The 27,994-nt window shown below is 42.1% G+C and overlaps 1 protein-coding gene across 2 annotated transcripts; it reads right to left on the bottom strand.

Annotated features, from left to right (window-relative positions):
- Window positions 1-21: 21 nt before the first annotated feature.
- LOC139421024 (procollagen galactosyltransferase 1-like) lies at window positions 22-27,990 on the bottom strand. Of its 2 annotated transcripts, XR_011635577.1 has the most exons (13): window positions 27,581-27,990; window positions 16,819-16,929; window positions 15,143-15,260; window positions 14,199-14,333; window positions 13,819-14,023; window positions 12,133-12,252; window positions 11,775-11,851; window positions 11,112-11,218; window positions 10,722-10,854; window positions 5,118-5,245; window positions 4,545-4,751; window positions 2,892-4,223; window positions 1,272-2,667 (listed from the first exon to the last, which is right to left on the bottom strand). XR_011635577.1 is itself a non-coding variant. In XM_071171498.1 (12 exons), exons 1-12 carry the CDS (start codon window positions 27,796-27,798, stop codon window positions 3,953-3,955), a joined length of 1,830 nt encoding a protein of 609 aa, XP_071027599.1. In that variant the 5' UTR covers window positions 27,799-27,959; the 3' UTR covers window positions 22-3,952. The 2 variants fall into 2 exon arrangements, 1 of the variants encoding a protein (XP_071027599.1); XM_071171498.1 differs by having other exon boundaries at window positions 22-4,223; window positions 27,581-27,959.
- Window positions 27,991-27,994: the final 4 nt, after the last annotated feature.

A 27,994-nucleotide genomic window follows, 5' to 3' on the forward strand; every position in this document is an offset into this window, starting at 1 on the left:
AAACGACGCTGATTTAGACTACCTAGAAGAGACCAAAGGAATTTCCAGAGTTAGCCATCCCTGAGACTGGGTGTGGTAACTGGTATGTCTAAATTAGTATGATGTTAGGTACAGTGGAACTTTTTGTAAAAGGGCTTTATTAAATGAAAACATAGCAATTAATTAACGCTCATGACATCGAAGAGGGTCAATCAACTTCTCTGGTAAAAAAAAAGACTTTGGCCTACATATGCCTATATAAAAAATAGTTGACAAGATGATAAAGTTGGCGGAAAAACGTATCAGCAATCCACGGATCATTGGGCAAGACTCCGTGATGACGTACGGCGTAATGAAACACGCCACGATGTGAAGCCTATGGGCATTATGCCGCGTTCAGGTGCTAGTTGGAACTAGGAAACTCTGACATTTCCGACTTGATAATTGAACGCGGGATGAGTATAACTGCAACCTAGGACATGAACGAATCTTCGTGTCAGACTCAGAGCGCACATGAAAGTTTCCCAGATAGTCCTTTTGTTTGTCCTCGCGTGAACTTGTCTATGTGTGGCATGTCTTGGCAGACGTGAAAATCTTCAGATAACATGAGATAACTGCATATTCGTCTTGTCTGTAAATCATTAGACCTACAAAGAAAACCATATGTGTGAAAGTCGTAAATATGTTCCATTGACTTACCGCAACAGTCCTCAAAAAGCAGCCGAAGTTGTCTCAGACATTCGGCCACTGCGCGGAGTCTTGACACTGTCCATGTTATATCGTAGTATTTCATCCTACGAATACCACTACCGTTTTGACACGGGATTAGTGTGGTGTTCATTCCCGGTAAATGAGAATCATTCTCTCCCTGTTCAGTAGACGTATGTTTTACACCACACCGCATATTCAATTCCAACAAAGACATTTCTAGCTGTCTACGAGCAGAGGCACGCAACACAAAACAATTTGGCTAACACGCATTAAAATATCCTAGGTCAAAACGTGGTAGGCTATATTGATTAAAATCAAAAACATTCCTTCCATTTCGTGCAATGTAGAACAAAATCCATTCGGAAATCAATACATTTCCCTCAGAGGTGTGTAATTGTCAGTTTGGATAGGCAGTCCCCTTGGCGCATCCTAGCCCAGAGTCCACTCAGCCGTTATCGTTTGTCTCATATCCTCCGACTGATTTCCTCAATCTCTTTGAGAATAAAACCGTGTCATAGAACAATGTTTTCAGGTCTATCAACTAGGGTTTTCCCTCCCTACGTAGTCTTGTTCCGCTAGGCATCTTGTCCAACCGCATTCCTACTGTATGTCGCAACATTCTTAGCGTCATCTCGACCCTGGTTTTGATAGTTTTTCAGATTTTTTGATGGATTTATAAACCACTTGAAAATAACACATTTGGGACACAAGGCCTATCAAGGTTCAATTTTCGCGGGCCATCACACTGGGAACAAAATAACTGGTTTATAGAGCACACATGAAGCAAAGTAGGCCTAGTCTAGGTCTAATCCATAATCTTTTACTCCTATTTGGCAGGCAGTGTTAAAAAAAAAAAAAAAGATTTAGAAATCCCGGATTTTAGGCTTCTATTTTTAGTAACTTGCTGGCAAGTAGAATGCATGAAGATTCTATAGTTAGTTATTTTTAATTATTGGTTAAAGTTTGTTCACTGAGTTATGACACATGTAAAAAGGAACTCTGCAATTGTTGCACAGAATAAGAGGGGGATGGCAATTTGTCACCCAACAACCCAATAATCACAGACAAACAGACAAATAACTTTGATAAGGTTTCAGTGGTGCAACATCTAGCCAAATAGAGAAATCTCTAATTTGACCATGTGGAGGAATAGAGACCTACAATTATCGTTACTCTTTTTTAACAAAATATTTTATTATTTGGTATGAGGTTACAAAAACGCTGTTATGACAGACAATGTAATCTCTTAGACTACTACGAGTGAATCTCAACATCTCACATGGCTCCTCCTCAACCACAAAAGTGTGAGGCGTCTACTGCGGTCTCTGTGGTCGCTCCCGCCTGTGAACCTTGTATAACTCTGTGTGAAGGCAACAAGGCATTAGTCTGGAAACAGACCAGAGGTGGCAAGTGGGGGAAAGGAGTACTCCACTGCTATGAACAGCTCTACTGTAACTCAATGGCAATGGACTGACAGGGGAGGCGGATAGGGGTAAATTCTTACATCCTACTTAAGTTGAATTTTCACTTGAAGTGATGCATTGATGCTGCAATAGTCTATGTGCTGGGGGGCTAGGGTCAGTCTGTTATATCTGGTGTAATTCTCCAGTATCCTGTGTGAATTTAAGTATGCTCCCTCTAATACTCTCTCTCTCTCGCTTGCTCTCCCCTCACGGAGGACCTGAGGCCTAGGATCATGCCTCAACACTACCTGGCCTGATGACTCCTGGCTGTCCCCAGTCCACCTGGCCGTGCTGCTGCTCCAGTTTCAACTGTTCTGCCAGCGGCTATGGAACCCTGACCTGTTCACCGGACGTGCTACCTTGTCCCTGACCTACTGTTTTCTACTCTCTCTTGCTCTCTCCCGCACCTGCTGTCTCGACCTCTCAATGATCGGCTATGAAAAGCCAACTGACATTTACTCCTGAGGTACTGACCTGTTGCACCCTCTACAACCACTATGATTATTATTTTACCCTGCTGGTCATCTATGAATGTTTGAACATCTTGAACAACAATCTGGCCTTAAAATGGCCATGTACTCTTATAATCTCCACCCGGGACACAGCCAGAAGAGGACTGGCCACCCCTCATAGCCTGGTTCCGCTCTAGGTTACTTCCTAGGTTCCTGCCTTTCTAGGGAGTTTTTCCTAGCCACCGTGCTTCTACATCTGCATTGCTTGCTGTTTGGGGTTTTAGGCTGGGTTTCTGTATAGCACTTTCTGACATCTGCTGATGTAAAAAGGGCTTTATAAATACATTTGATTGATTGAATTAAGAGATTAGAAAGATTTGACTTAAGTGGAAGTTAGGATTCTACCCATAGTTATTAACTTTAGGAGCTGTTGGTTTCTAAAAAGACGTACTCCACTGCTATAAAGAGCACTACTGTAACTCAATGGTTAGGGTCTGACAGGGAGGGCGGGTAGCCAAGTCATTCACTTTGGGAGCTGTTGCTTTTTTAATTACAACTGTTTTGGTATTCATCTCATATGTCATAGCATAGGACTTTGAGCTCCTTGGTGAGGTTTTCGTAAAACTATGGGACTCGTTTGCGAAGCAGCACACACAACTTTCAAGCATATATCTCTAATGGATGCAAAATATGTTAGGTCTACCTATAGTTTGAAAATGAACAAATGAAAAAGGTCATCTTAAAGCCATATCCAAAATCATGCAAGATGCTTGTCTTTTCCAGTGCTTTCAGAAAGACTTCTACAGTACACGGTTATAGTACATGCACACATGTTAATTCATTAACAATTAATAAATGATGTATTTATTCTAGGAGTCAAGGTCTACTCGGGTCAGTTGTGAGATTTGGCATGATGAACTAGGCTATAAGGCACTTGAGGCATGGTAGTGACCAATCAGAAACAAAGTTCACAGGCCAATCACTTCACTGAAATGTAATAGACAGGCCAACCAGATCACTGTTGACATACAGATCCCACCCTGTATTTAGGTCTAGTAAATGCAGCAAAATAAAGGTGAGTCCAACATATTTCTGAAATGAAAAAGTAAATGGAAGAAAAAAATAACGCAACCGATCCCTGTTTTCAACTTGTCCTCTTTGGTTAAAAAAATAAAACATAAACAGGAGCCCATGTACTATACATCCTGTTGCTGCAAGGATGCAAAGAAAGGGGGCTAAAACGTAAAAAAAAAAAAAAAAACCCATGGTGGTTCAGAATCTTCAGCATTTCTCTCCATCAACCCTCCATCGTCAATCCCATCCCCTTCCTCTCCACCCATTCCCCTCTCATAGTTCGTCCCGTGTGGCTGTGCTGTCCAGAGGTGACTGGAGTACATCAGAGTTCTGGGCCTCGCTGCTGATCTCCGCCTGCTCCTGGGTCTTCCCCGAGCGGGCCCGGTCCCAGTCCGTACGGACCTTCTCGTTGTCCCACACCACGGAGGTCTCTGTGTCGCTGATGTAGCCCGCGTCACCTGTGTAGTGAGTGGGGAATACTAGCAGAGGCTCGGCCGAGAAGGCCTTCAGGTCTCGCACCTCAAACTGCTCCATGTAGTCCGAGCTGGAGAGAGAAGCACGAGAGAGGAGAGATAAAGATGTCAAGGGAAACATTGAAAAGAGAAATAGGTGAAAAGGGGTGAATCTCAAGTCTTTTCTCAAGTGTCTTCTCTCCTCGCTGCCTCCTTAAACCGTGTAGGGGGGGTGGGGGGAGCTTCGGAAGAGAATATCTTTCTCCTCTGATGCTCCCTTCGTTTGCTGCACTTTGAAAAGGAGGCGAGAAGACTCGAGGAATCCGGGAAAATACTTTTTTGAGATTTACCCAAAGAGACAGGCGACAAAAAGACAAAGAGAGAAAGGGTGCGGCAGAGAGGGGTAAACTTACACAGGGTGCTTATTGAACATGACAGGGAGGAACTCATCTACGGGTAATATCCTCTTCAACGGCTCTGCCCTCAGCAGCTTCTGGGCTCCTTGTAATGACATCATATAGCCCAGCGTCCAATAGGAGTAGTCAGCCTCCACCAGGTTGTGTATATTGGGCACAGACTTCTCAGGGCGGTCTACCTGCATCCTCTTCCTGCCGATATAACTGGGAGGAAGAACAGTTGTTGAAGAAAGTTTACACCACATGGGAAGGGTAGACAGTAAGTGCTGAGTCAGCAAGCTAGAACTGGGGTTCTTAACTCTTTTAAAAGGACTTCTAACATTACAATTAACACTTAAGAACTAACCAAATACTGTATCATGTGTCTGAGGGATCGGCCAGCGACCAATTCCGGTCCCCGGACCAGAGGTTGAGAATCACTGACCTATAATAGAGGATATCCAGTGTGTATAGTGGATGATGCACAGTCTATGGGACACCAGTTTTGCCCCTGGCTCTCCACTTCAGTCATCAGAACACAACAGTAATTGAATGTATCTCTATGAGTGGAACAGTGTATGGAACACTCACATCAGGTCCCAGTCTAGACCCTGGCTCTCCACTTCACTCATCAGGTTCATCAGGCGTCGCTTGAAGAAGACCTCGAAACGCAGATCGTCCTCGATCACCAGGGAACTCTTTAGACCTCGCTCTGCGATCTGAACACACACAGAGATAAAACAGTGACCGTCACATTCAGAGGACGCAAAGAAACGTATGTACACTCGTATCTATACCTGAGAGTGGCAGTCAGAGGTGTGTTCCAGGATTGGGCTCAATTCAGAATTTTGGAATTGACTCCATATTCAACCCACAGTTCCCCAATAGCTGCCCCTCAACCATCCGAGACCCCTCCCGCAAAAAAAATGTAATTCATTCCATCCCCCTCCCAAAAGAACCCCCCAATGCACCAACAACCAAGAAATGTAACTAAAGAGAAAAAAGAAAAAGAAAAGGGAAACAGAAAACAACAATGCAAAAAAGAAAGGACATCAAGGACAACTAAAATCACAACAGCAAGACCAACTCTATATGTTTGAGTGCATGTTTGGCACTATTTACATGTGTGTGTGTCCGTGTGTATGTGGGTATTTGAATGAGTGTGTGTATATGCATGTCTACAAACACCTGCAAGGCATCAGCCTCAGGCAAACCTAGTTCTTGAAAGAAAAGCTATTTTTTGGCCATTAAAAGAACATAAAATTGATCAGAAATACAGTGTAGACATTGCTAATGACTATTGTAGCTAGAAACAGCCAATTTTTTAAATGAAATATCTCCATAGGCGCACAGAGGCCCATTATCAGCAACCATCACTCCTGTGTTCCAATTGCATGTTGTGTTAGCTAATCCAAGTTTATAATTTTAAAAGGCGAATTGATCATTAGAAAACCCTTTTGCAATTATGTTAGCACAGCTGAAAACTGTTGTGCTGATTGAAGAAGAAATAAAACTGTCCTTCTTTAGACTAATTGAGTATCTGGAGCATCAGCATTTTGGGGTTCGATTACAGGCTCAAAATGGCCAGAAACAAATAACTTTCTTCTGAAACTCGTCAGTCTATTCTAGTTCTCAGAAATGAAGGCTATTTCATGAAAGAAATTGCCAAGAAACTGAAGATCTGGTACTACTCCCTTCACAGAACAGCGCAAACTGGCCCTAAACAGAATAGAAAGAGGAGTGGGAGGCCCCAGTGCACAACTGAGCAAGAGGACAAGTACATTAGAGTGTCTAGTTTGAGAAACAGACGCCTCACAAGTCCTCAACTGGCAATTTCATTAAATAGTACCCGCAAAACACCAGTCTCAACGTCAACAGTGAAGAGGCGACTCAGGATGCTGGCCTTCTAGGCAGAGTTCCTCTGTCCAGTGTCTGTGTTCTTTTGCCCATCTTAATAAAAACATTTTTTGGCCAGTCTGAGATATGGCTTTTTCTTTGTAACTCTGCCTAGAAGGCCAGCATCCCGGAGTCACCTCTTCACTTTTGAATGGTGGTGTATATCTTCAATTATGCTGTGATGTTTAACGTACAATTTCAATCGATCTAATCAAATAGAATCCACAGATTGCATGTTGAAGATAAATACTTTTACTAAGAGTATTAGTATATTAGTAATTGACTGACCCAGTCTCTCCAGATCCCCTAACAGTACTATTTCTAGGGTCAATTTTAGATCAATGCTATGCATTTTCAGCCATTCCTGAACCTGAGACCAGAAACAGGCTACCTGAGGGAAATACCAAAATAAATGGTCTATTGATTCTGTATCCTCACAACAAAATCTGCAGAGCTTCGATGATTTTATGCCCCAAATATTCAACATTTTGTTGTTGGCAAGAATTCTATATAATAATTTCAGCTTAAAAACACGTCTTGAATATTGCGTTGTTTTATATATCAACTCATACACCCTGTACCATTGAATCGGTACATAAAAAATCTCTTCCTAACTATTTTTGCAATCTGTATAGCACAGTTGTCAACATCCTGGTCCTCAAATGAAACTGGTATAATTTCCTATTTATGCTATTTTCCTCCGCCAGTTTTGATCCTTTATGTTAAACAGACCAGTTCCCTTCTTCCTCCCGCTGCCACCTGCCTCCTCCATTTTTGGGGTAATGCTGTAATCAATTGGTTGTACTCTTGAATTGAGCAGACCTTCCTGTACAATTCTGATAACATAACTCTACCATTCCAATTTACAATATAATTTAAGAACAAAATACCCTTTTCAAACATCTTTCCCATAAATCAGGTATGTTATCAACCAGCACATTTGAGTTCAGCCATAATATTTGTTCTATCTTTTCTTGGGGGATGACATTGAAATTGCAGCCAGCTCTGCAATGCTTGTTTGAAAAAGATAGATACTTTCTGCACAAAGGCAAAAAGGCCATTTTTAAACAATGGATGAGCTTTTCTTAGTAATCTACTTTAAAACCATTTAGGGTTCAAGTAATACTTTTGAATTAGTGAAGCTTTTAGAGAGGTTTAGTGCTTTTTATTTAATAATCTCAACCCACCCAAATCATATTCATTATATAGGTAGGCATGCTTTATTTTGTCTGGTTCAGCGTCACAGTTAAAGCAAAATATATTTTGCTCATATGATTTGAAAAACGAATCATCAGGAGTAGGCTGTGCCATAAGTGAGTAAACTGAGATATGACTAAGGAGTTAACCAGGGCAATTTCTATAAATAGACAGGTATTATTTACCTCTCCATGGTTTCAAGATCTTGTCTATTTTTACAAGTTTTCTATTGAAATTCCTTGTGGAGAGCTTATTCATATATTTTGTGATATGAATACCAAGTATCTGTACTTCACCGGCAGCCCATTTTATAGGTACACCGCAGGGTAATGTAAACATTTTATTTTTTTAAAGATCCAATAGGTAACATTATACACGTAGGCTTTAGTCCAGAGAGTCCAGACAAGTTACCTAGATCTTCAATGAGACATTGCATGGATTTAGCTTGCGGACTTAATATAAAACGAGTCATCGGCATACATAGACACATTTGTTTTAAGCCTGGTATTTCTAATTCTCTAATGTTGTTATTGGATCAGATTTTAATAGCTATCATTTCGATTGCCATAACAAATAGATATGGTGACAGCGGACACCCTTGTTTAACTCCTCTTGACAATTCAAAACTCTGAGAAGTAGCCGTTATTTACTATTTTACACCTGGGGTTGCTATACATTACTTTTACCCATTTTATAAAGAGAGTCACCAAAATTGAAAATATAAATAAAATCCAGTCTTACTTTATCAAATGCCTTTTCATAATCCGCTATAAATACCAGGCCTGGCTTCATGGATGTTTCATGGTGTTCTATTATTTCTAGTAGTTGTCGTATATTATCTCCAATGTATCATCCATGTAAAAAACCTGTCTGATCAGGATGAACAATACCTGGTAAAACCTTTTTAATTCTGAGTGCTATGCATTTCGCTAGTATTTTTGCATCACTACATTGAAGTGTAAGGCGCCTCCAGTTTTTTTTAGACTGGATCTTTATTTGCCATTTGGGTCTTGTTTTAATAATAGTGACATCAGACCTTCCTGCTGAGTACCTGACAGACTACCATTTCTATAGGAGTAGTTAAAACAATCTAACAATGGAGCTTTTAGTATATCAAAAAAGGCTTGATATACCTCTACCGGTATGCAATCAAGCCCTGGGAGTTTTCCAGACTGAAAAAAATGAATAGCCTCAAAAAGTTCTTCCTCTGTAATTTGACCTTCTCACTGATCTTTCTGTACATTTGTTAATTTCCATTTGTTGTATTATTTGGAAAGAATTCCTTACCGTAATCTTCATTCAGTGGCAGAGGATGAGACGGAAATGAGAACATCTGCTTAAAATATTTAGCTTCCTCTTTTAAAATATAATTCTGAGAATCATAGATGACAGAGTCATCAGTCTTCTGTAACGAGTTTCTGCAAATTATTTTTGTTTGCGTTCCTGTGTTGGAGATTCAGGAATAATTTTGTGAATTTTTCTCTCTTATATTATCTACTACATTATATTTTCAAAGTAGTATGGATCATCCTTATTCGGACCATATAGATTAATGAGCCAAATCTGTTTTTCATCCACTTTCATATTCAAAAAGATCCACCAGCCTTGCGAATCACCCCTGACTATTTGCACATTTTTGTTAATTAATATCATCACATCTTTTGAGTTCCTTTGTCCATGACACAAAATTATTTCACCACCCCATTCCTTTTTCCAAGCAACTTCATCTAAGGATGTAGAGTGAGTTTCCTGTAAACAGTATATCTTATATTCCGTTTCTTTTAGAAAAGACTGATCTTTTTTATAATCTGCTAAACTGTTACAATTATAACTGGCTATATTTATTTCACCCCTTACCATAACTAAATACTATTCTCAGTCTAAATTGACCATAATTAGTGATTGTAAAGTTACTGCTATCAGAGGTATTATGACGGTCAAAGAGCTTTCAAATGTCTGATATTTAGAATTCAAGAAATTGATTCTAGCAATATTTGTTTTATTCTGTTGCCTGTTTGCCCCTGAGCCAATTTCACAGATGTAAAAAAATGGAGATAAGATATTGTGTGTAGTAAATCTGAGTAGGTTGATGTGTATGCTATTGAATGTGATTTAGTGAGTGTGTATGATGTCTGTATAAGAGTAAGACTATAATGTGTGTTGTCCAAATAAATAATAACCCTGCCAATTTGCATGATCGAGTGTCTATGTGTGTAACATGTAGTGTGTATAGCCTTAATATTCATGATGATAATTGTAATCCATATCGTATCACCATCATAGTTGCATCATAATTACCTTTAACATCATTGAAATACACATCCCAGCATGAGTTGAATTTCGAGTTGAATAGGCCACACCCCACAGGATGTTGAATTTGAGTGAAGTATAATTTAATTCAAAGAAATCATAGAACATGAGAGTTTCATTGAATCTGCCAGGTCATACTTCCAGATACCAAAGACTATATCACTAGAATTGCCAATGATATTTCCACCAACCATTTCATTTCTTTGGCTTATTTTTGAAGGCCTCAGGGTCAACTTGAGGGTTAAACTACCACATTCTGGGGAATATTGTATTTTCCCCAAATTGAACAAAGTTTCAGTGATTAATGAAATATAACTTATTTGCATACAGGCCAATGTTCTTTTTACAAATATTATTCGCATACATGTTTTATTTTCCTTGGCCATTAATTTCAAGCGTTTATCCTGCACGGATATCACAACGTGTTTGATGTTTTATGTGCAAGATGTACTGTAGAATAGAAGAGGCATTTGAATTTAATTTAATTCAATTCTATTTCCTTTCATTCAAATTTGAATTGCAATTCTGTATCTGGTTTACTACTACAATTCAAATTCAATTTAAGTAAAATTCAATTCAAGAATTTAAGGCATTCTCAATAATATTATGAATTGAGCCCAACCCTTGTGTATTCAATAGGAGAGCACACTGGAGCAACACTTTTTTGTTAACGAATACTGAAAATCTGTGTTCTTATTGGACAAGTTCAGGTACTACCTCCCCTGTTTCACACCGTTTCTAAAAATGTTCTCCCTACTGAACACTAGCCTGGCCTGCAGCTGCAGGGCTCACCTCTTTCCAGATGTTGTAGTGTGAGAGGAAGCAGCCCAGCTCTCCCTTAGTGAGGGGCCTGCCGTGATACGGATCACTGTAGCCTGGTAGCATGTGGATCCCCAGGGCATTGATCTCACTGATGTTCATCGCTCTGAGGGAGAGAGAGGGAGGGGCGGGAGAGGGGGGGTGCGAGAGAAAGAGACAGAGATAAAGAGAGACACACATAGAGATGGAGAGAGAAATAACAGGGTCATTTTGAGCGCTTGAAGACTTAGCGACATGACATTATAAACAGTGGGGCAACTTTTGCTGTATGTTATGATGTCCCATCACTGAGTCTACCTTTAATGGTACATGAAGTCTATGACGTGCCGAGAGAGGAGTACCTTCAAAAAGGGGTCAACTTACTTGCCGTCTACCGCTTGAATGACCTTGCAGGCAATCTCTTGCTCGTACAGAGTCCTCAGCATGCGATCCCGCCGGTCGGTCCGTTTCTTTAGGTTGATCATGAACACCTGCACACACGCAATACATGGGCCTTACTGTACGGTAGTGAGTCAATACATGCAATACCACATGGCACCCATAGAGGGAGACATTTAGAGCTGAAGGGTGCAAAAGAGACATTCTGAATTCTAGTTGATAAATGCTAAATAGACAGCTACCCTTAAACACTCAGAAAACAATTGGATAGGTGTATGAAATGTGGTGACATTTCAACCGAGCCTACCAGAAGACATGGTGAAGCAATTGCCTTATTGCTTAATGCCATTAGATCCTTACACATCTTCAGGAGTGCCTAGGGCAGAGGTGTCAAACTCATTCCATGGAGGGCTGAGTGTCTGCTGGTTTTTGACAATTACTTTCGATTGTGTCCAATTAAGAGCTAGACAACCACGCAAGGGGCGTTCTTAACTAATCAGTGACCTTAATTGATCAATCAAGTACAAGGGAGGAGTGAAAACCTGCAGACACTCAACCTCCATAGAAAGAGTTTAACAATGTGGGCATAGGAGCTAGGGGGTCAATAAGGAACTCAGAAACCATATTCTGAGCTGGCTCATATCCCACCTCATCAAAGCCCAGTTTATCTTGTATCTTTATGGGGGCCGGGATGTACTCCGAGGGCAGCACATGAGGGTTCCGCACTAACGTGAGAAAGGAGAAAAATTATAGGAATGATAAACAACTCACAATCTGACCAGTAACATTAGTTAGAGAAGAACAAAAAGCTCCAACTTCCAGCTGTGTTCTGATATCCACACTGGCCTACCACTTAGAATGAGGCAATGTATTGAGCATCCATCCTAAGTGGTAACCCAGTGAGACGTCAAAAAGACCTCATTTCAACCAGTTTTGTCCAATTCGGATGCTAGTATGGACATTAGAGCTGACCTTTTGACCTGTGACAATATGACATAACACTCACCATTGACCTCCAACAAGGAATGTAGGAAGCTGTCTGCTTCGTCTGTCAGGGAGTTGTGGGCTCGCAGTGGCACGGGGAAATACCCATAAGTCTCTCTGTTACATAGGAACATCTGCACATCTGTGGAAGACAGAGGAAGAGTAGTGTAGAGGGAGAAGAGACGTTTGTTATTAACAACAAGGTTACTACAAACATTTACACATTGCTTTGCTATGGCTATTCACAGTACAAGTCTCACTGTAGATGAGGTTCTTTGTGTCACGCCTGAAAATATCTACCTTCAAAATATGACACTTATGTATTTATGCAAAAGTATAATTAAGATATCTTACACAAAGCATACACTATGTCTGTGGATAGAATGAGAAAAAACAGACTCTGAAAACTCCAACCACTGTCTGTTAAACCCCCAGGAATTTTGCACATAAAAAATCATTTAAAAAACACGTGCAGAACGTGATTTCTGATCCTAAGATTTGAGAAAGAAGTCCCCTGAGGGGCGGGACGGGGGTGGGGCAGGGGTGAAATCTACGTAGTCGTAGCCTCCGCCTATTCACAAAGCGCCTGCGGGAGGCGGAGAGCTGATCTAGAATCAGGTCCTCCCTGTCCATATAATCTTATTCATTACGGTTGCTGAAAACTCGGATCTAAAAGGTAGGCATACCTGCCATGTGAACAGAATAACAGCAGCAGGCCTACCTGCCATGTGAACAGAATAACAGCAGTAGGCATACCTGCCATGTGAACAGAATAACAGCAGCAGGCCTACCTGCCATGTGAACAGAATAACAGCAGCAGGCCTACCTGCCATGTGAACAGAATAACAGCAGTAGGCATACCTGCCATGTGAACAGAATAACAGCAGCAGGCCTACCTGCCATGTGAACAGAATAACAGCAGCAGGCCTACCTGCCATGTGAACAGAATAACAGCAGTAGGCATACCTGCCATGTGACCGGAATAACAGCAGTAGGCATACCTGCCATGTGAACAGAATAACAGCAGTAGGCATACCTGCCATGTGAACAGAATAACAGCAGTAGGCATACCTGCCATGTGACCGGAATAACAGCAGTAGGCATACCTGCCATGTGAACAGAATAACAGCAGCAGGCCTACCTGCCATGTGAACAGAATAACCACAGCAGGCCTACCTGCCATGTGAACAGAATAACCACGGCAGGCCTACCTGCCATGTGAACAGAATAACCACAGCAGGCCTACCTGCCATGTGAACAGAATAATCCACAGCAGGCCTACCTGCCATGTGATCACAATAATCCACAGCAGGCCTACCTGCCATGTGAACAGAATAACCACAGCAGGCCACCTGCCATGTGACCAGAATAATCCACAGCAGGCCACCTGCCATGTGACCAGAATAATCCACAGCAGGCCTACCTGCCATGTGAACAGAATAACCACAGCAGGCCACCTGCCATGTGACCAGAATAATCCACAGCAGGCCTACCTGCCATGTGAACAGAATAACCACAGCAGGCCCACCTGCCATGTGAACAGAGTAACCACAGCAGGCCACCTGCCATGTGAACAGAATAACCGCAGCAGGCCCAAATGCCATTTGAGCGTAGAGGTCAAACACAATGTGTACCAAATCATTATCATGCTGTATTGTATGTGAAAGCTACTAAACAGAATACACGAGAGAGAACACGTTAACAGTACCTGCCATGCGAGCCGAGAAGGCGAAGACAATGATGTCATCGAACGCCCAGCTGTAGTCTGGGTGAGGGGGGTGGAAGGCCAGCTGGCGTGACGCCTCCTTCCTCAAGTCAATCAGGAAGGTGGAGTGCACCATGGGAACCGCAAAGCATCCTTTACGCACCTGCTTTCTCATAGGGATGTATGCCGGGGTGCGCTTATAGTAACCCTGGAGGAGGACGAGGGAGAACTGTTTAGAATACGATGAGCACTTCTAAGCGCTTCAATCAAGGTGATTGTGCTCTCACTTTAATGCATGATCGCATGCAAAGTATCTGGGGAGGACACGACCGCACGCCTGCACACAAGCACACACACCCACACACACACACATAGTAGCATACCTGGGAGGTCATGCCACACCAGAAGTTGGAGTAAGCTGCACGGGACTCTAACATGGGAGCTACGATCGTCTTCTTCTCCTTGATGAGCTTCCACAGTACATTAGGATTGGTCAATAGGTTATCACAGTCCGCTACCTAGACAGGGGAGAGTGGAAGAGGGTGTGAGTGTGTGTGTGTGTGTGTGAGAGTTTGATAGAAAGGGGAGAGGGAACAGTGAGACACTTAATCCACTTCACGCTTTAAACATCACTCTGCAATGTCAATCCTCTCTTGTGACACTTTGAACAATGGATGTCATTGTAGCCTAAGTCCAGCCACCAGAATCAGTGTTAGAATGAAGAGGCAGTATTGGCCACAGACCTGGGTTTAAATAGTATTTGTTTTAATTCATAAACTTTAGCTGCTCTATTTTAACCCAGCTTTAATTGCACAACATTACTGAAGACAAAAGGCACATTTCAAGAACAAAACTTCCTCATCTGTGCATTCACTCCGTCCCATAATTATACCCCTGCGAGCCCTGGACAATGTGTTCATGCTTTGGGGTGCAAGAATAGAACTCAAAGCTGTCATATTTAAGATTCAGCCAGGTTTGTTACAGAATGGTACATAGTAACACCAAGCCAGATGAATTGGTTTCCTCTAAACCAGAAGTGAGACAGGAAAACCTGACTCCTGCTGTTCTCTTACTGCATTATTGTTCTTGTAAGGAGAACTCTGCGCCTCCGTAAAATAGGACGGGTCGTCGTGGAGAAAGACTTGACAGTGTCTCAAATGGCACCCTATTCCCTACATATTGACCCTGGTCAAAAGCAGTGCACTTTGCGTCCCAAATGGCACCTTATTCCCTACACACTATGTAGGGAATAGGGTGCCGTTCGGGGGAGACACTGTTGATCTGTAAAAGAGGTTGGGGTCGTCATGGAGACAGGAGAAAGAAGTACCATGAAGTAGTCTGCCCACATGTCTCTTGCGGAGTCCAGTGCTGCCTGCCGTAGCTTCATCACGTGTGCATAGCGGAGGTTGGTCCACTGCTTCGGGCTGTCTGCATCCTGGTACTCTCTGAGTGACAAACATAAACAAACAGGACATTCAGTACATCCTCTCGGTGACACTTTACATTAAGGTTCCTTTCTGTAACATTTTACATTAAGGTGCCTCTCAGTGACACTTTACATTAAGGTGCCTCTCAGTGACACTTTACATTAAGGTGCCTTTCAGTGACACTTTACATTAAGGTGCCTTTCAGTGACACTTTACATTAAGGTGCCTCTCAGTGACACTTTACATTAAGGTGCCTCTCGGTGACACTTTACATTAAGGTGCCTTTCTGTAACATTTTACATTAAGGTGCCTCTCAGTGACACTTTACATTAAGGTGCCTCTCGGTGACACTTTACATTAAGGTGCCTCTCAGTAACACTTTACATTAAGGTGCCTCTCGGTGACACTTTACATTAAGGTGCCTCTCGGTGACACTTTACATTAAGGTGCCTCTCGGTGACACTTTACATTAAGGTGCCTCTCGGTGACACTTTACATTAAGGTGCCTCTCAGTGACACTTTACATTAAGGTGCCTCTCAGTGACACTTTACATTAAGGTGCCTCTCAGTGACACTTTACATTAAGGTGCCTCTCAGTGACACTTTACATTAAGGTGCCTCTCAGTGACACTTTACATTAAGGTGCCTCTCAGTAACACTTTACATTAAGGTGCCTCTCGGTGACACTTTACATTAAGGTGCCTCTCGGTGACACTTTACATTAAGGTGCCTCTCAGTGACACTTTACATTAAGGTGCCTCTCGGTGACACTTTACATTAAGGTGCCTCTCAGTGACACTTTACATTAAGGTGCCTCTCGGTGACACTGTACATTAAGGTGCCTCTCGGTGACACTTTACATTAAGGTGCCTCTCGGTGACACTTTACATTAAGGTGCCTCTCGGTGACACTGTACATTAAGGTGCCTCTCGGTGACACTTTACATTAAGGTGCCTCTCGGTGACACTTTACATTAAGGTGCCTCTTGGTGACACTGTACATTAAGGTGCCTCTCAGTGACACTTTACATTAAGGTGCCTCTTGGTGACACTTTACATTAAGGTGCCTCTCGGTGACACTGTACATTAAGGTGCCTCTCGGTGACACTTTACATTAAGGTGCCTCTTGGTGACACTTTACATTAAGGTGCCTGTCAGTAACACTTTACATTAAGGTGCCTCTCCGGTGACACTGTACATTAAGGTGCCTCTCGGTGACACTGTACATTAAGGGGCCTCTCCGGTGACACTGTACATTAAGGTGCCTCTCCGGTGACACTGTACATTAAGGTGCCTCTCCGGTGACACTGTACATTAAGGTGCCTCCCGGTGACACTGTACATTAAGGTGCCTCTCCGGTGACACTGTACATTAAGGTGTCTTTAAGGAGGATGTTAAGGGTTTATACGTAGTTGGTAGATAGTTAATTATCAGTTAATATGTAGTTTATAACTCACATATTAAACATCTATAAATGATTTACAAATGTAATGTAATGTGTTACCTCTCCTGTATAAATGAGACAGATAGATACAGAAACACACACAGTTTATAAAGTGAACATGAGAGGAACTCACGTGGGCTCCTCCTGCGGCCTCCACTCCACATAGTGGTACAGTTTTTGGACCTTGACGAGCCAGTCACGCAGGATGGCTGTAGTGTTGTCCACATTGTGATCCGTCGCAACCCTGTACAACACAGAGACAGAGGCACATGATTATTTTTTTCCTTTTCTGGTCAACAGTGTAAGGGTAATAAGCACATAGACACATACACAGACGTTTATAGGAGACGTGGCATTGGAAGTAGACCTGAGTAAAGTAGAGACAGTGAATGTGAAAGAGCATATCAGATGACAGTACTTCAGTGTTCACTTCAATGGCCTATTTTCAAGAGCGATGGGATACTGACTCCAGCATTGAATTCCATACAAGCATGTCTTACACCCATACCAAAGCAGCTCTAATATCCATCACACATCCATGCGGGTTACTAAAAAGCAGAAAATAGACTAAATAAGCAAGAAGGCTGGGGAAGTGAAACTTTATGGTTATTAGCTACTGAAAAGGACTGTGTGTGTGTGTGTGTGTGTGTGTGTGTGTTTGAGAGTTATTGTGTCAGACTGACAGTTTGCGTGCCTGATTCCATTCTGCGGCGGTTCCAACTCAAACCACATCTTTCTGTCTATGTGAATAGGAACAGGGGATCCTGTTACAACCAGAGAGAACGACTGCTAATCAGTCGAGCCGATATATCCGCCGATATTGGCCTTTTCTAGTCTTGTTCCACCGCTGCAACTCCCATACGGACTCGGGAGAGTCGAAGGTGCGTCCTCCGAAAACACGACCCCTCCAAGCCGCACTGCTTCTTGACACACTGCTCGCTTAACCCGGAAGCCAGCCGCACCGATGTGTCGGAGGAAACACCGCACAGCTGGATGCGCCCGGCCGCCACAAGGAGTCACTAGAGCGCGATGCGACAAGGACATCCCAGCCGGCCAAACCCTCCCCTAACCCGGACGACACTGGGCCAATCCAGAGTCCGCTTTAGACGGACCAATATAACATGCACACTAGCACTCAGCGCGCACAGAGAGCAGCGCGAGAAGCGACGCCATCAAGTCATCCAAAAACATGTCAGACATTGGATAAATATAAAATGGTAATATCTTCTTCGCCTGTGAGTGATGAAAAACAATTGGCCTCAGCAACAATTATTTGAATAAGTCAATGGATGTTTTGTGCACAAAGGCGATGACTAAAGTGTCTTATTAGGAATTTTCTAATCTGACTTCTCTTTGTGGAAATCTCTGTATGGAAATCGTCTTTTTGGGCCGGGGCATCAGTTAAACTGTAGTACCGATGCAAGACTGTAGGAGCAGTCAAAACCGTGCTTCGAGATCAGAACCCTGAAGTTAACACAGGCTTAGGAGATAATATAAGTTTTGTTCTATGAAATAATATCAGTCAGTTAACATGACCTTTTATGAAATATAAAGCCTAGTGTCCTTTTTTATTAAAACATTAGCTGATGAAAATGGTCTCAGAGAGCAAAACGTATCAGATCTCCTAAGCCTGTGTTTACCAAAGGCCTATCCCCAAAAAACTACAAAAACTCCATTAATTTTCTCATACCCTTTGTCCAATGATCTTTACTATTGCTCTCTAGCTGGCTAGATAAACATGGTGCTAAGATATCAGATAGGAGCTAATAGAAAATGTGGCTAGCTACTTACATGCACTATTTTCGGCAACGAGTCATCTGCTGAGTAACGTTAGCTATTTACTGGTTTGCTGATCTGACCTGCTGCAATCGTATCCGTGTATTGGCTTGCATAGTTTTTCCTACCTTCGCTCTCCTTGTTAGATATTATGCACATGTATGGCTTGGTAGCAAATGTCATCGCAATAAACAGCACCAAGTGGTACACTACATCAAATCAAATTTTGGTCACATACACGTGTTCAGCAGATGTTATTGCGGGTTAGCAAAATGCTTGTGCTTCTAGCTCCGACTGTCACGATCGTCGTATGAGTGAGACCAAGGCGCAGAGTGGTATGCGTACATTCTCTTTATTAAAAGAAGGAACACCGAACAAACCAACAAAAATAACAAACGGACCGTGAAGCTATACAATATAGTGCTGACAGGCAACTACACATAGTCAAGATCCCACACCAGAAAGTGGGGGAAAAGGCCTGCCTAAATATGATCCCCAATCAGAGACAATGATAAACAGCTGTCTCTGATTGGGAACCATATCATGCCAACATAGACATACAAAACCCCTAGACATACAAAACCCCTAGACATACAAAAAACCCTAGACATTCAAAAAACCCTAGACATACAAAAAATCCTAGACATGCAAAAACCTAGATGACCCACCCTAGTCACACCCTGACCTAACCAAAATATATCAAAAACAGAGATATCGAAGTTCAGGGCGTGACACCGACAGTGCAGTATATCTAACAAGTAATATCTAAGTTTCACAACAAATGCTCAAAAACACGTAAATCTAAGTAAGGAATGGATTAAATATATATATATATATATATATATATATATATATAAGATACAGTGGCATAGTTTAGAATATAGTATATACATATGAGATTGGTGATGCAATATCTACACATAATTAATGTTACTAAGATACTGTAGAATAGTAGAGTACAGTTTATACATATGAGATGAGTAATGCGAGATACTAGTCTCTCATTATTAAAGTGGCTAGTGTTTCATTTCCTTAAAGTGGCCAGTGATTCCTAATCTGTCTATAGGCAGCAGCCTCTGATGTGCTTGAGATGGCTGTTTAACAGTCAGTGGTGTAGTATAGAATACAATACAGTATTTACACATTTGAAATGGGTGATGCAATATGTAAACACAATTTTAGTGACTAAGATAGCATAGAATAGTGTGGAATAGTGTGGAATGCAGTTTATACATATGAGATGAGTATTGCTAGATACAGAAACATTATTAAAGAGGCTAGTGATCCATTTCTAAAAGTGGCCAGTGATTCCTAATCTATGTCTATAGGCAGCCACCTCTGATGTGCTAGTGATGGCTGTTTAGCAGTCTGATGGCCTTGAGATAGAAACTGTTATTTATTTAGCCTCCTGAGGTTAGAGGCGCTGTTGCACCTTCTTCACCACACTGTCTGCGTGGGTGGACCATTTCAGTTTGTCAGTGATGTATACGCCAAGGAACTTGACGTTTCCACCTTCTCCACTGCTGTCCCGTCGATGTGGATAGGGTTGGTGCTCCCTCTGCTGTTTCCTGAAGTCCACGATCATCTCCTTTAGTTTAGTTGATGTTGAGTGAGAGGTTATTTTCCTGGCACCACACTCCCAGAGCCCTCACCTTCTCCGTGTATGCTGTCTCATCATTGTTGGTAATCAAGCCTACTACTGTTGTGTCATCTGCAAACTTGATGATTGAGTTGGAGGCGTGCTTGGCCACACAGTCATGGGTGAACTGGGAGTACAGGAGGGGGCTGAGCACGCACCCTTGTGGGGCCCCTGTGTTGAGGATCAGCGAAGAGGAGGTTGTTTCCTACCTTCACTAACTGGGGGGCGAACTGTTGACTAGTCTCTCAAATCACTTCATGATGACAGAGGTGAGTGCTACGGGGCAATAACCTTTGCTTTCTTAGGTACAGGGACAAAAAGTATGTGGACCAAGCACATGACCAAAAGTATGTGGACAGGCTTAGGCTTGTGTGCGGCTGCTCGGCCATGGAACCCATTTCATGAAGCTCCCATACGAAAAGTTATTGTGTTGACGTTGCTTCGAGAGGCAGTGTGGAACTCGGTAGTGAGCTTGTGTGACTTACCACTTTGCGGCTGAGCCATTGTTGCTCCTAGACGTTTCCACTTCACAATAACAGCACTTACAGTTGACCGGGGCAGCTCTAGCAGGGCAGAAATTTGACGAACTGACTTCTTGGAAAGGTGCCATCCTATGACGGTTCCACGTTGAAAGTGCGGGCCATTCTACTACCAATGTTGGTCTATTGAGATTGCATGGCTGTGTGATCGGGTGTAGCTGAAATAGCTGAATCCACTCATTTGAAATGGTGTCCCCATACTTTTGGACATGTAGTGTATGAGCGATGGCGAGAGATATGAGGAGATGTGAAAGGGAGCGGAGTTACAGCCTCGCTCTATCAAATCGTAGCAGTAGGATCAAGTTACAACCCGCCCATTTCTTAACACATAGCTGAAATAGCCAATTGAGTTGTTTGGAATTTCGTCCTGGCAGCTGAGTTGTTTAGAGATGCTCCTGACAGCTGAAAAAAATACTTATTCCCGATCATGGAAAATGACAACAAAAAAATACTAGTTTCATAAGCATGATCACAGATCATGACTTAACGTTAGACCCATTTGCATTGAAAAGATGTTATTTGATATTCTCAAACTAAGAGCAGTGTCTATAATGATGTCCTTCCATACAGGCATGACACGCTGGAGTGATGCTCCAATGCAAACGTTGATCAGTAGCAGGGATGGACAAAAATGACTAAAGACAATTACATCATACAGATACGAAATACCATAAAGATCAATGTATCAAAATAAACTAAAACATGTTTTTTATTTTGTAACGCATGTAATTAAAATACATGTTTTTTGTATTTTAAAATAAAAAAATTAATTTGCAAGTAGCTGGCCCGAACAGCAACAACATTCTCAGTAACAGTTACAAAAACGTTTCTTGCTATGACTGTAATATGTTGTTGTTTATCTACCTTAGTTGGGCAAGTCACTCTGGATAACAGTGTCTGCTAAATGACCAAAATGTATATGTCAACAGAACATGCCAAAATGGACTGCAAAGCACACTAGGTTTATTATTGGCCTTGTTTCAGAGCGGAGCTCATTAGAATAATACTCAGCATGCTTTGCAATTGTTCATTTTTACATTGATTGACATTTTAGTCATTTAGTAGACGCTCTTATCAAGAGCGACTTACAAATAGTGCATTCATCTTAAGGTACAGTGCATTTGGAAAGTATTCAGACCCCTTAACTTTTTCCACATTTTGTTACGTCTTATTCTAAAATGGATGAAATTGTTTTTCCCGCTCATCTATCTATACACAATACCCCATAATGACAAAACAAAAACAGGTTTTTAGAAATGTTAGCAAATGTATAAAAAAACAACAACTGAAATATGACATCTACATAAGTATTCAGACACTTTACTCAGTACTTTGTTGAAGCACCTTTGGCAGCAATTACAGCCTTGAGTCTTCTTGGGTATGATGCTACAAGCTTGGCAAACCTGTATTTGGGGAATTTCCCCCATTGTTCGCTGCAGATCCTCTCAAGCTATGTCAGGTTGGATGGGGAACATCGCTGCACAGCTATTTTCAGGTCTCTCCAGAGATGTTTGATCGGCATCAAGTCCGGCCTCTGGCTGGGCCACTCAAGGACATTCAGAGACTTGTCCAGAAGCCCCTTTTGCGTTGTCTTAGCAAAGGGTACTTATGTAAATTTGACTTATTTTCAATAAATTAGCAACAATTTCTGTTTTGTCATTATGGGGTATTGTGTGTAGATTGTTTAGGGGAAAAAAAACATAGAATCCATTTTAGAATTGGGCTGTAACGTAACAAAATGTTGAAAAAGTCAAGGGGTCTGAATACTTACCGAATGCAGGTGAGACAACAACATATCACAATTGTATCAAGTACTTTTTCCTTCAACAAACAATAATACATATACTTTTAGTTCATTTATCAGACGCTCTAATCACACCATACTGTATCAGACTTCTGTATATATATTCTGTATATTGATTAATATACACAGCTGTTGCTGCGAAATTATATTAATGATATTGCATATCGGCCATCGGCCTCCTTGACCCCCAAAAATCGGTATTGGCCCTAAAAAAATCCATATCGGTCATTCTCTAGTTACAACACCCATCACTCCCCCTGAGCCCTAGGCCCCGTCAAGAGACAACCCCTATCCCATATCTCCTCTAGAAATGTAGATCTGAGAGGATTGGCTAGGTAGGCTATTATGTAAGCAGAGGGCAAGGAGGAGCTAACTATCTTCATGTTTATTCTGCTAGCCTTCCTATCAAATTCTTCCAGATCAGTGCCTGCTAGGGGCCGTTTCTGGATGGGGCCCAAGGGAGGAGCTACTCCCCATATTGCTTAGCCTTAACCTATCCAAATCATGCAGAATAGTGCCTAGGAGTTGTTTCTAGGCAGATAACAGAGTCAGAGTGCTGATCTGGCCTAAACCAGCTTGTAATTCTCCAGTCCTGACGGCAGGCAGCCAAAGTAGGTTCTATCTTCTCAGTGTGGAGTGCTGGAGTGCTGATGTCACACTGGTCTGTGAGAACATGGCAGCTCCTTGCTAAGTTTGTTCTCTCCTGTCTCCTCACCTTAGCCGTCCAAGACATACCTACATACTCATCAAACCGATTTCACATACAGGACTCTCAAAGCCTTTGTGTACAGTCGAAATCCGCTCCTCCTGTGCTCTCCAAAAACCGTATGCAGGGGTAGCCTACACTGTCATTCTGCCCAAGCCATTGGTTGTGTAGGTCCAGATAGGCCTATGTTTCAACTCCAATAATGACATTTTACATTCATTTTGGATCTGAGGCATATAGCTGGATTTATACAAAAATGGTCTGGAGCTGGGACCTGGACTTATCTCAACATGAGATGACAAAACATTGATGTAACAGTACGATATCCTTAAGCCTATTATGGAAATCCAAGTGCAAAACTGTTTGTTACTGTAAGGCCGTGTTTATAACATAGCTCCATGTTTACGACAGTACATGGACCATGTTTTTAACATAGGAAACTGTTTGGAAAAAGCACAGGTTTGACTTAATGGGCTTATAAACACATCTAAACAAAATGCCTCGTTTTGGTATAACATTGAATACATTTAAAAAAAAAAGAAATTATACACAAACAGTAACACATTTACTGTCAATTGGAGTATAGCCTAAGCCCACACATCTACCACAGTTAGGCTAGTATATTCAAGGACTAGAGTCTAGCCGTAAAGCCGTGGGATATTGTGACCTCACTACACTGTGGCCCATTCATGGAGGTAGGCCTAAAGTAGGTGAGTGAAGATCATTTTAGAGCATTCCAATCCTCTCCAGCGCAGCCAAGCAGACAGCTTGGGGCTCAGAGCCTCATACCCTGTTTGAGCATGTTGTTTGGGTGTAAATGGTGAACCCCATCCCCTCCTCCTTCCCCAGAAACACAGCTGTTTCAAACGATCAACTCAACAGCAAGCTTCAAGTGGTATTTATGTATCCATTTGTGATGCTATCCTTGATATGATCCTGCTGTTGTCACATGCTACACATGCACACGTGTGTGCACATGCATCCATCTATCCAATGTTATCATGATTTGTTATAAGAGATATTATACTTTAGTAATCCACAATGACCTGGTGATGTAAAAGTCAAATAAATGACATTATCTTCCATATTCCTACAGATACCTCGCAACTAGGAGATTCCTTCAAAACAATTGGCTACAGTTACTGTGTAGGGCATTACATGGTTGGTTGACCAGGGCCATCTGGAACTGCCTGGTGGGGGAATTTAGGCGTGTGTGAAGGCTACCTGTGTCCTGCATAACGTCAGGAGAATGGACACGAGTATCAGGAGGGGACCTGCAGCTCTCGGCCGTGTGCCAGAGGAGAGGTCTGCTGCTCTGCAGGATGTTGCCAGGATGGGGGCCAACAATGCAGCACGGGAGGCAATCCATGTGCGGGAGATCTTCACCTCCCACTTCTTCGAAGAGGGTGCTGTTTCCTGGCAACACCATAGACTACTATGCACAACCAAAGGCGCTTTTAACAGCTATTCATATTTAAATAAGAGTATTCTTATTTTATTCTTATTTATCACTTAGCGTCGCTGCACAGCTATTTTCAGGTCTCTCCAGAGATGTTCGATAGGGTTCAAGTCCGGACTCTGGCTAGGCCACTCAAGGACATGGAGACTTGTCCCGAAACCACTCTTGCATTGTCTTGGCTGTGTGCTTAGGGTCATTCTCCTCTTGGAAGGTGAACCTTCGCCCCGTCTGAGGTTCTGGGCGCTCTGGAGCAGGTTTTCATCAATGATCTCACTGTACTTTTCACTGTTCATCTTTCCATCGATCCTGACTAGTCTCCCAGTCCATGCCGCTGAAAAACATCCCCACAGCATGATGCTGCCACGCCCCTGCTTTATGGTAGGGATGGTGCCAGGTTTCCTCCAGACCTGACGCTTGGCATTCAGTCCAAAGAGTTCAATCTTGGTTTCATCAGACCAGAGAATCTTGTTTGTCATGGTTTGTTTGTCACAAAGTGTTAAATCTAAACTAATGTTGTCAGCTACTCTAGTTTGAGAGGATTTCCAGTTGCTCTGGATAGTCCATTGTAATTATGGCAATGGACCACGCAGCCATCATACCACTCAGGAAGGAGACGCGTTCTCTCTCCTAGAGATTAACGTACTTTGGTGCGAAAAGTGAAAATCAATCCCAGAACAACAGCAAAGGACCTTGTGAAGATGCTGGAGGAAACAGGTACAAAAGTATCTATATCCACAGTAAAACGAATCAGCATAACCTGAAAGGCCGCTCAGCAAGGAAGAAGCCACTGCTCCAAAACCGCCATAAAAAAAGCCAGACTACAGTTTGCAACTGCACATAGTGACAAAGATGGTACATTTTTGGAGAAATGCCCTCTGGTCTGATGAAACAAAAATAGAACTGTTTGGCCATAATTACCATCGTTATGTTTGGAGGAAAGATTCCATGGGCTTGATCATCTAGCAGACAAGATATGCTTATAAGATCTGTGCCATTATTTTATATGATATGATTTTATATTAAGAAGAATATAATTGAAGTTACCTGAATAAAATAGAGTGGATGTGCGCATATGAAGTGGCTATGTTGAGTGTAAAAATTGATAATTTGAAACATATTTAGAGTTATTTGGCAACTTTTGTTGTGAATGATACAAGCCTTAGAAATCAAAAGATAAACAGGTGGAGGCTTGCAAGCCGAAGAACACCATCCCAACCGTGAAGCACGGGGATGGCAGCAGCATGTTGTGGGGGTGTTTTGCTGCAGCAGGGACTGGTGCACTTCACAAAATAGATGGCATCATGTGGTAGGAAAATTATGTGGATATATTGAAGCAACATCTCAAGACATCAGTCAGGAAGTTGAAGCTTGGTTGCAAATGGTTCTTCCAAATGGACAATGACCCCAAGCATACTTCCAAAGTTGTGGCAAAATGGCTTAAGGACAACAAAGACAAGGTATTGGAGTGGCCATCACAAAGCCTTGACCTCAATCCTATAACAAAATCTGTGGGCAGAACTGAAAAAGCGTTTGTGTGAGCAAGGAGGCCTACAAACCTGACTCAGTGACACCAGCTCTGTCAGGAGGAATTGGCCAAAATTCACCCAACTTTTTGTGGGAAGCTTGTGGAAGGCTACCTGAAACGTTTGACCCAAGTTAAACAATTTAAAGGCAATGCTACCAAATACTATTTGAGTGTATGTACACTTCTGACCCACTGGGAATGCGATGAAAGAAATAAAAGCTGAAATAAATCATTATCTCTACTATTATTCTGACATTTCACATTCTTAAAATAACGTGGTGATCCTAACTGACCTAAGAGAGGGAATTTTTACTAGGATTAAATGTCAGGAATTGTGAAAAACTGAGTTTAAATGTGTATGTAAACTTCCGACTTCAACAGTATATATTCTTATTCCTTTACTTAGATTGTGTGAATTAGGTAGTTGTTGTGGAATTGTTAGATTACTTGTTAGATATTGCTGCATGGTTAGAATTAGAAGCACAAGCATTTCGCTACACTCGCAATAACATCTGCTAACCATGTGTATGTGACCAATACAATTTGATTTGATTCATCAGTAGTAGCCTAAACATAGAAGTTCCAAGTCATTGTTTATTTAAAAATTGTTTTGCCTCAAAACAACATCAATACACTGTTTAGTAATAGGCTACACAGTAACTTATCTGACCTGGAGGTCAATACCAAGAAAAGCTCAAATTGACCTTCATCCCACCACCCACTCATTTAGACTGCTAAAATATAAAGATCCACAGTCCCCTCCCCGCTTTCATCATGTGGGACAGTCAAGAGATTTCCTGTGGCTATATTTCCTGTAGTCATCATCTCCGTTTAATAGCTGAACTAACAGATCAGTATTTAACCTAGCCCTTAGGGCGACATTCAGAAATCATTGGATAGTTTTCAGACAGAGGGGATATCCTCTCATTGGCGAAGGTGAGGAGAAATACAATAGAAAACGGATTGACAGGGCTCAGCTAGTTACATGCAGGGGGGCCCTATCCTTCCTGTGTTTCCAATGGGTGAATAAATACCACGTAGGCACTGGCTAGTAGTAGTGGCCTCTACTTCAACAGAAATGCCAAACATCTGACCAATTCAATTGAACACTGCACCATGCAGTGCACTCTGGTGACGTTGCAGGAAAATGACTACCCCCTTTTCCCCTAAATACTTTCAGACTCACTACAGGGAAAGTCGCGCCCCCTCGCCTGGATTCATCTTTCCAGAACCTTTGTGATGATAGCTGTAATTCTGATCAGGCATATTATGGTTGGTGCTAGGAAAGTTGCTTTTGACTGTAATCTAAACATACATAAAATTGACCAGTAACGAGGAATGACACTCTGCCCTTGTACATTACAGTTACGTTAGCTAACTAATATGCTAGCCACATCAATACCATCATAAAACAGAGACCATCCCTCACATTTAAACAGACACTTACCAAATTGCTACGCGGTCCTTGGGAAAATTCAGACGTTCGATATTTCCAAGGAAATAAGGCAGAGAATGTTCAGAGTTGCGGCAGACGAGGGCAATGAGGACCCGCGGGGCAAGAAGTGGAGATTCGGGGCTCCAGCGCTCTTCGGGGAAGTATCCTTGAGCTGGTCCGGAGAACAGTATCGTCAGGGCGATGGACAGAAAGAAGTTGTACCCGTGCATCGCAAAGCACAGCAAATGGAGAAAAGCACGTTATAAACTAACAAATTAACACACTATGCAGAAAGAGCCAATATTTCACTGACTTGAAGCCCTTTCATGAAAATATGTGCCCACCGACAAAAACGCAACACCTCAATTACAACGCTCAGCGATATTCAACCAGAGGATTAAAGGAGATGTCCCTCAATGTTTAAAG

This window comes from Oncorhynchus clarkii, chromosome 12 (genome assembly GCF_045791955.1).
Source record: "Oncorhynchus clarkii lewisi isolate Uvic-CL-2024 chromosome 12, UVic_Ocla_1.0, whole genome shotgun sequence".
Taxonomy (NCBI): Eukaryota; Metazoa; Chordata; class Actinopteri; order Salmoniformes; family Salmonidae; genus Oncorhynchus; species Oncorhynchus clarkii.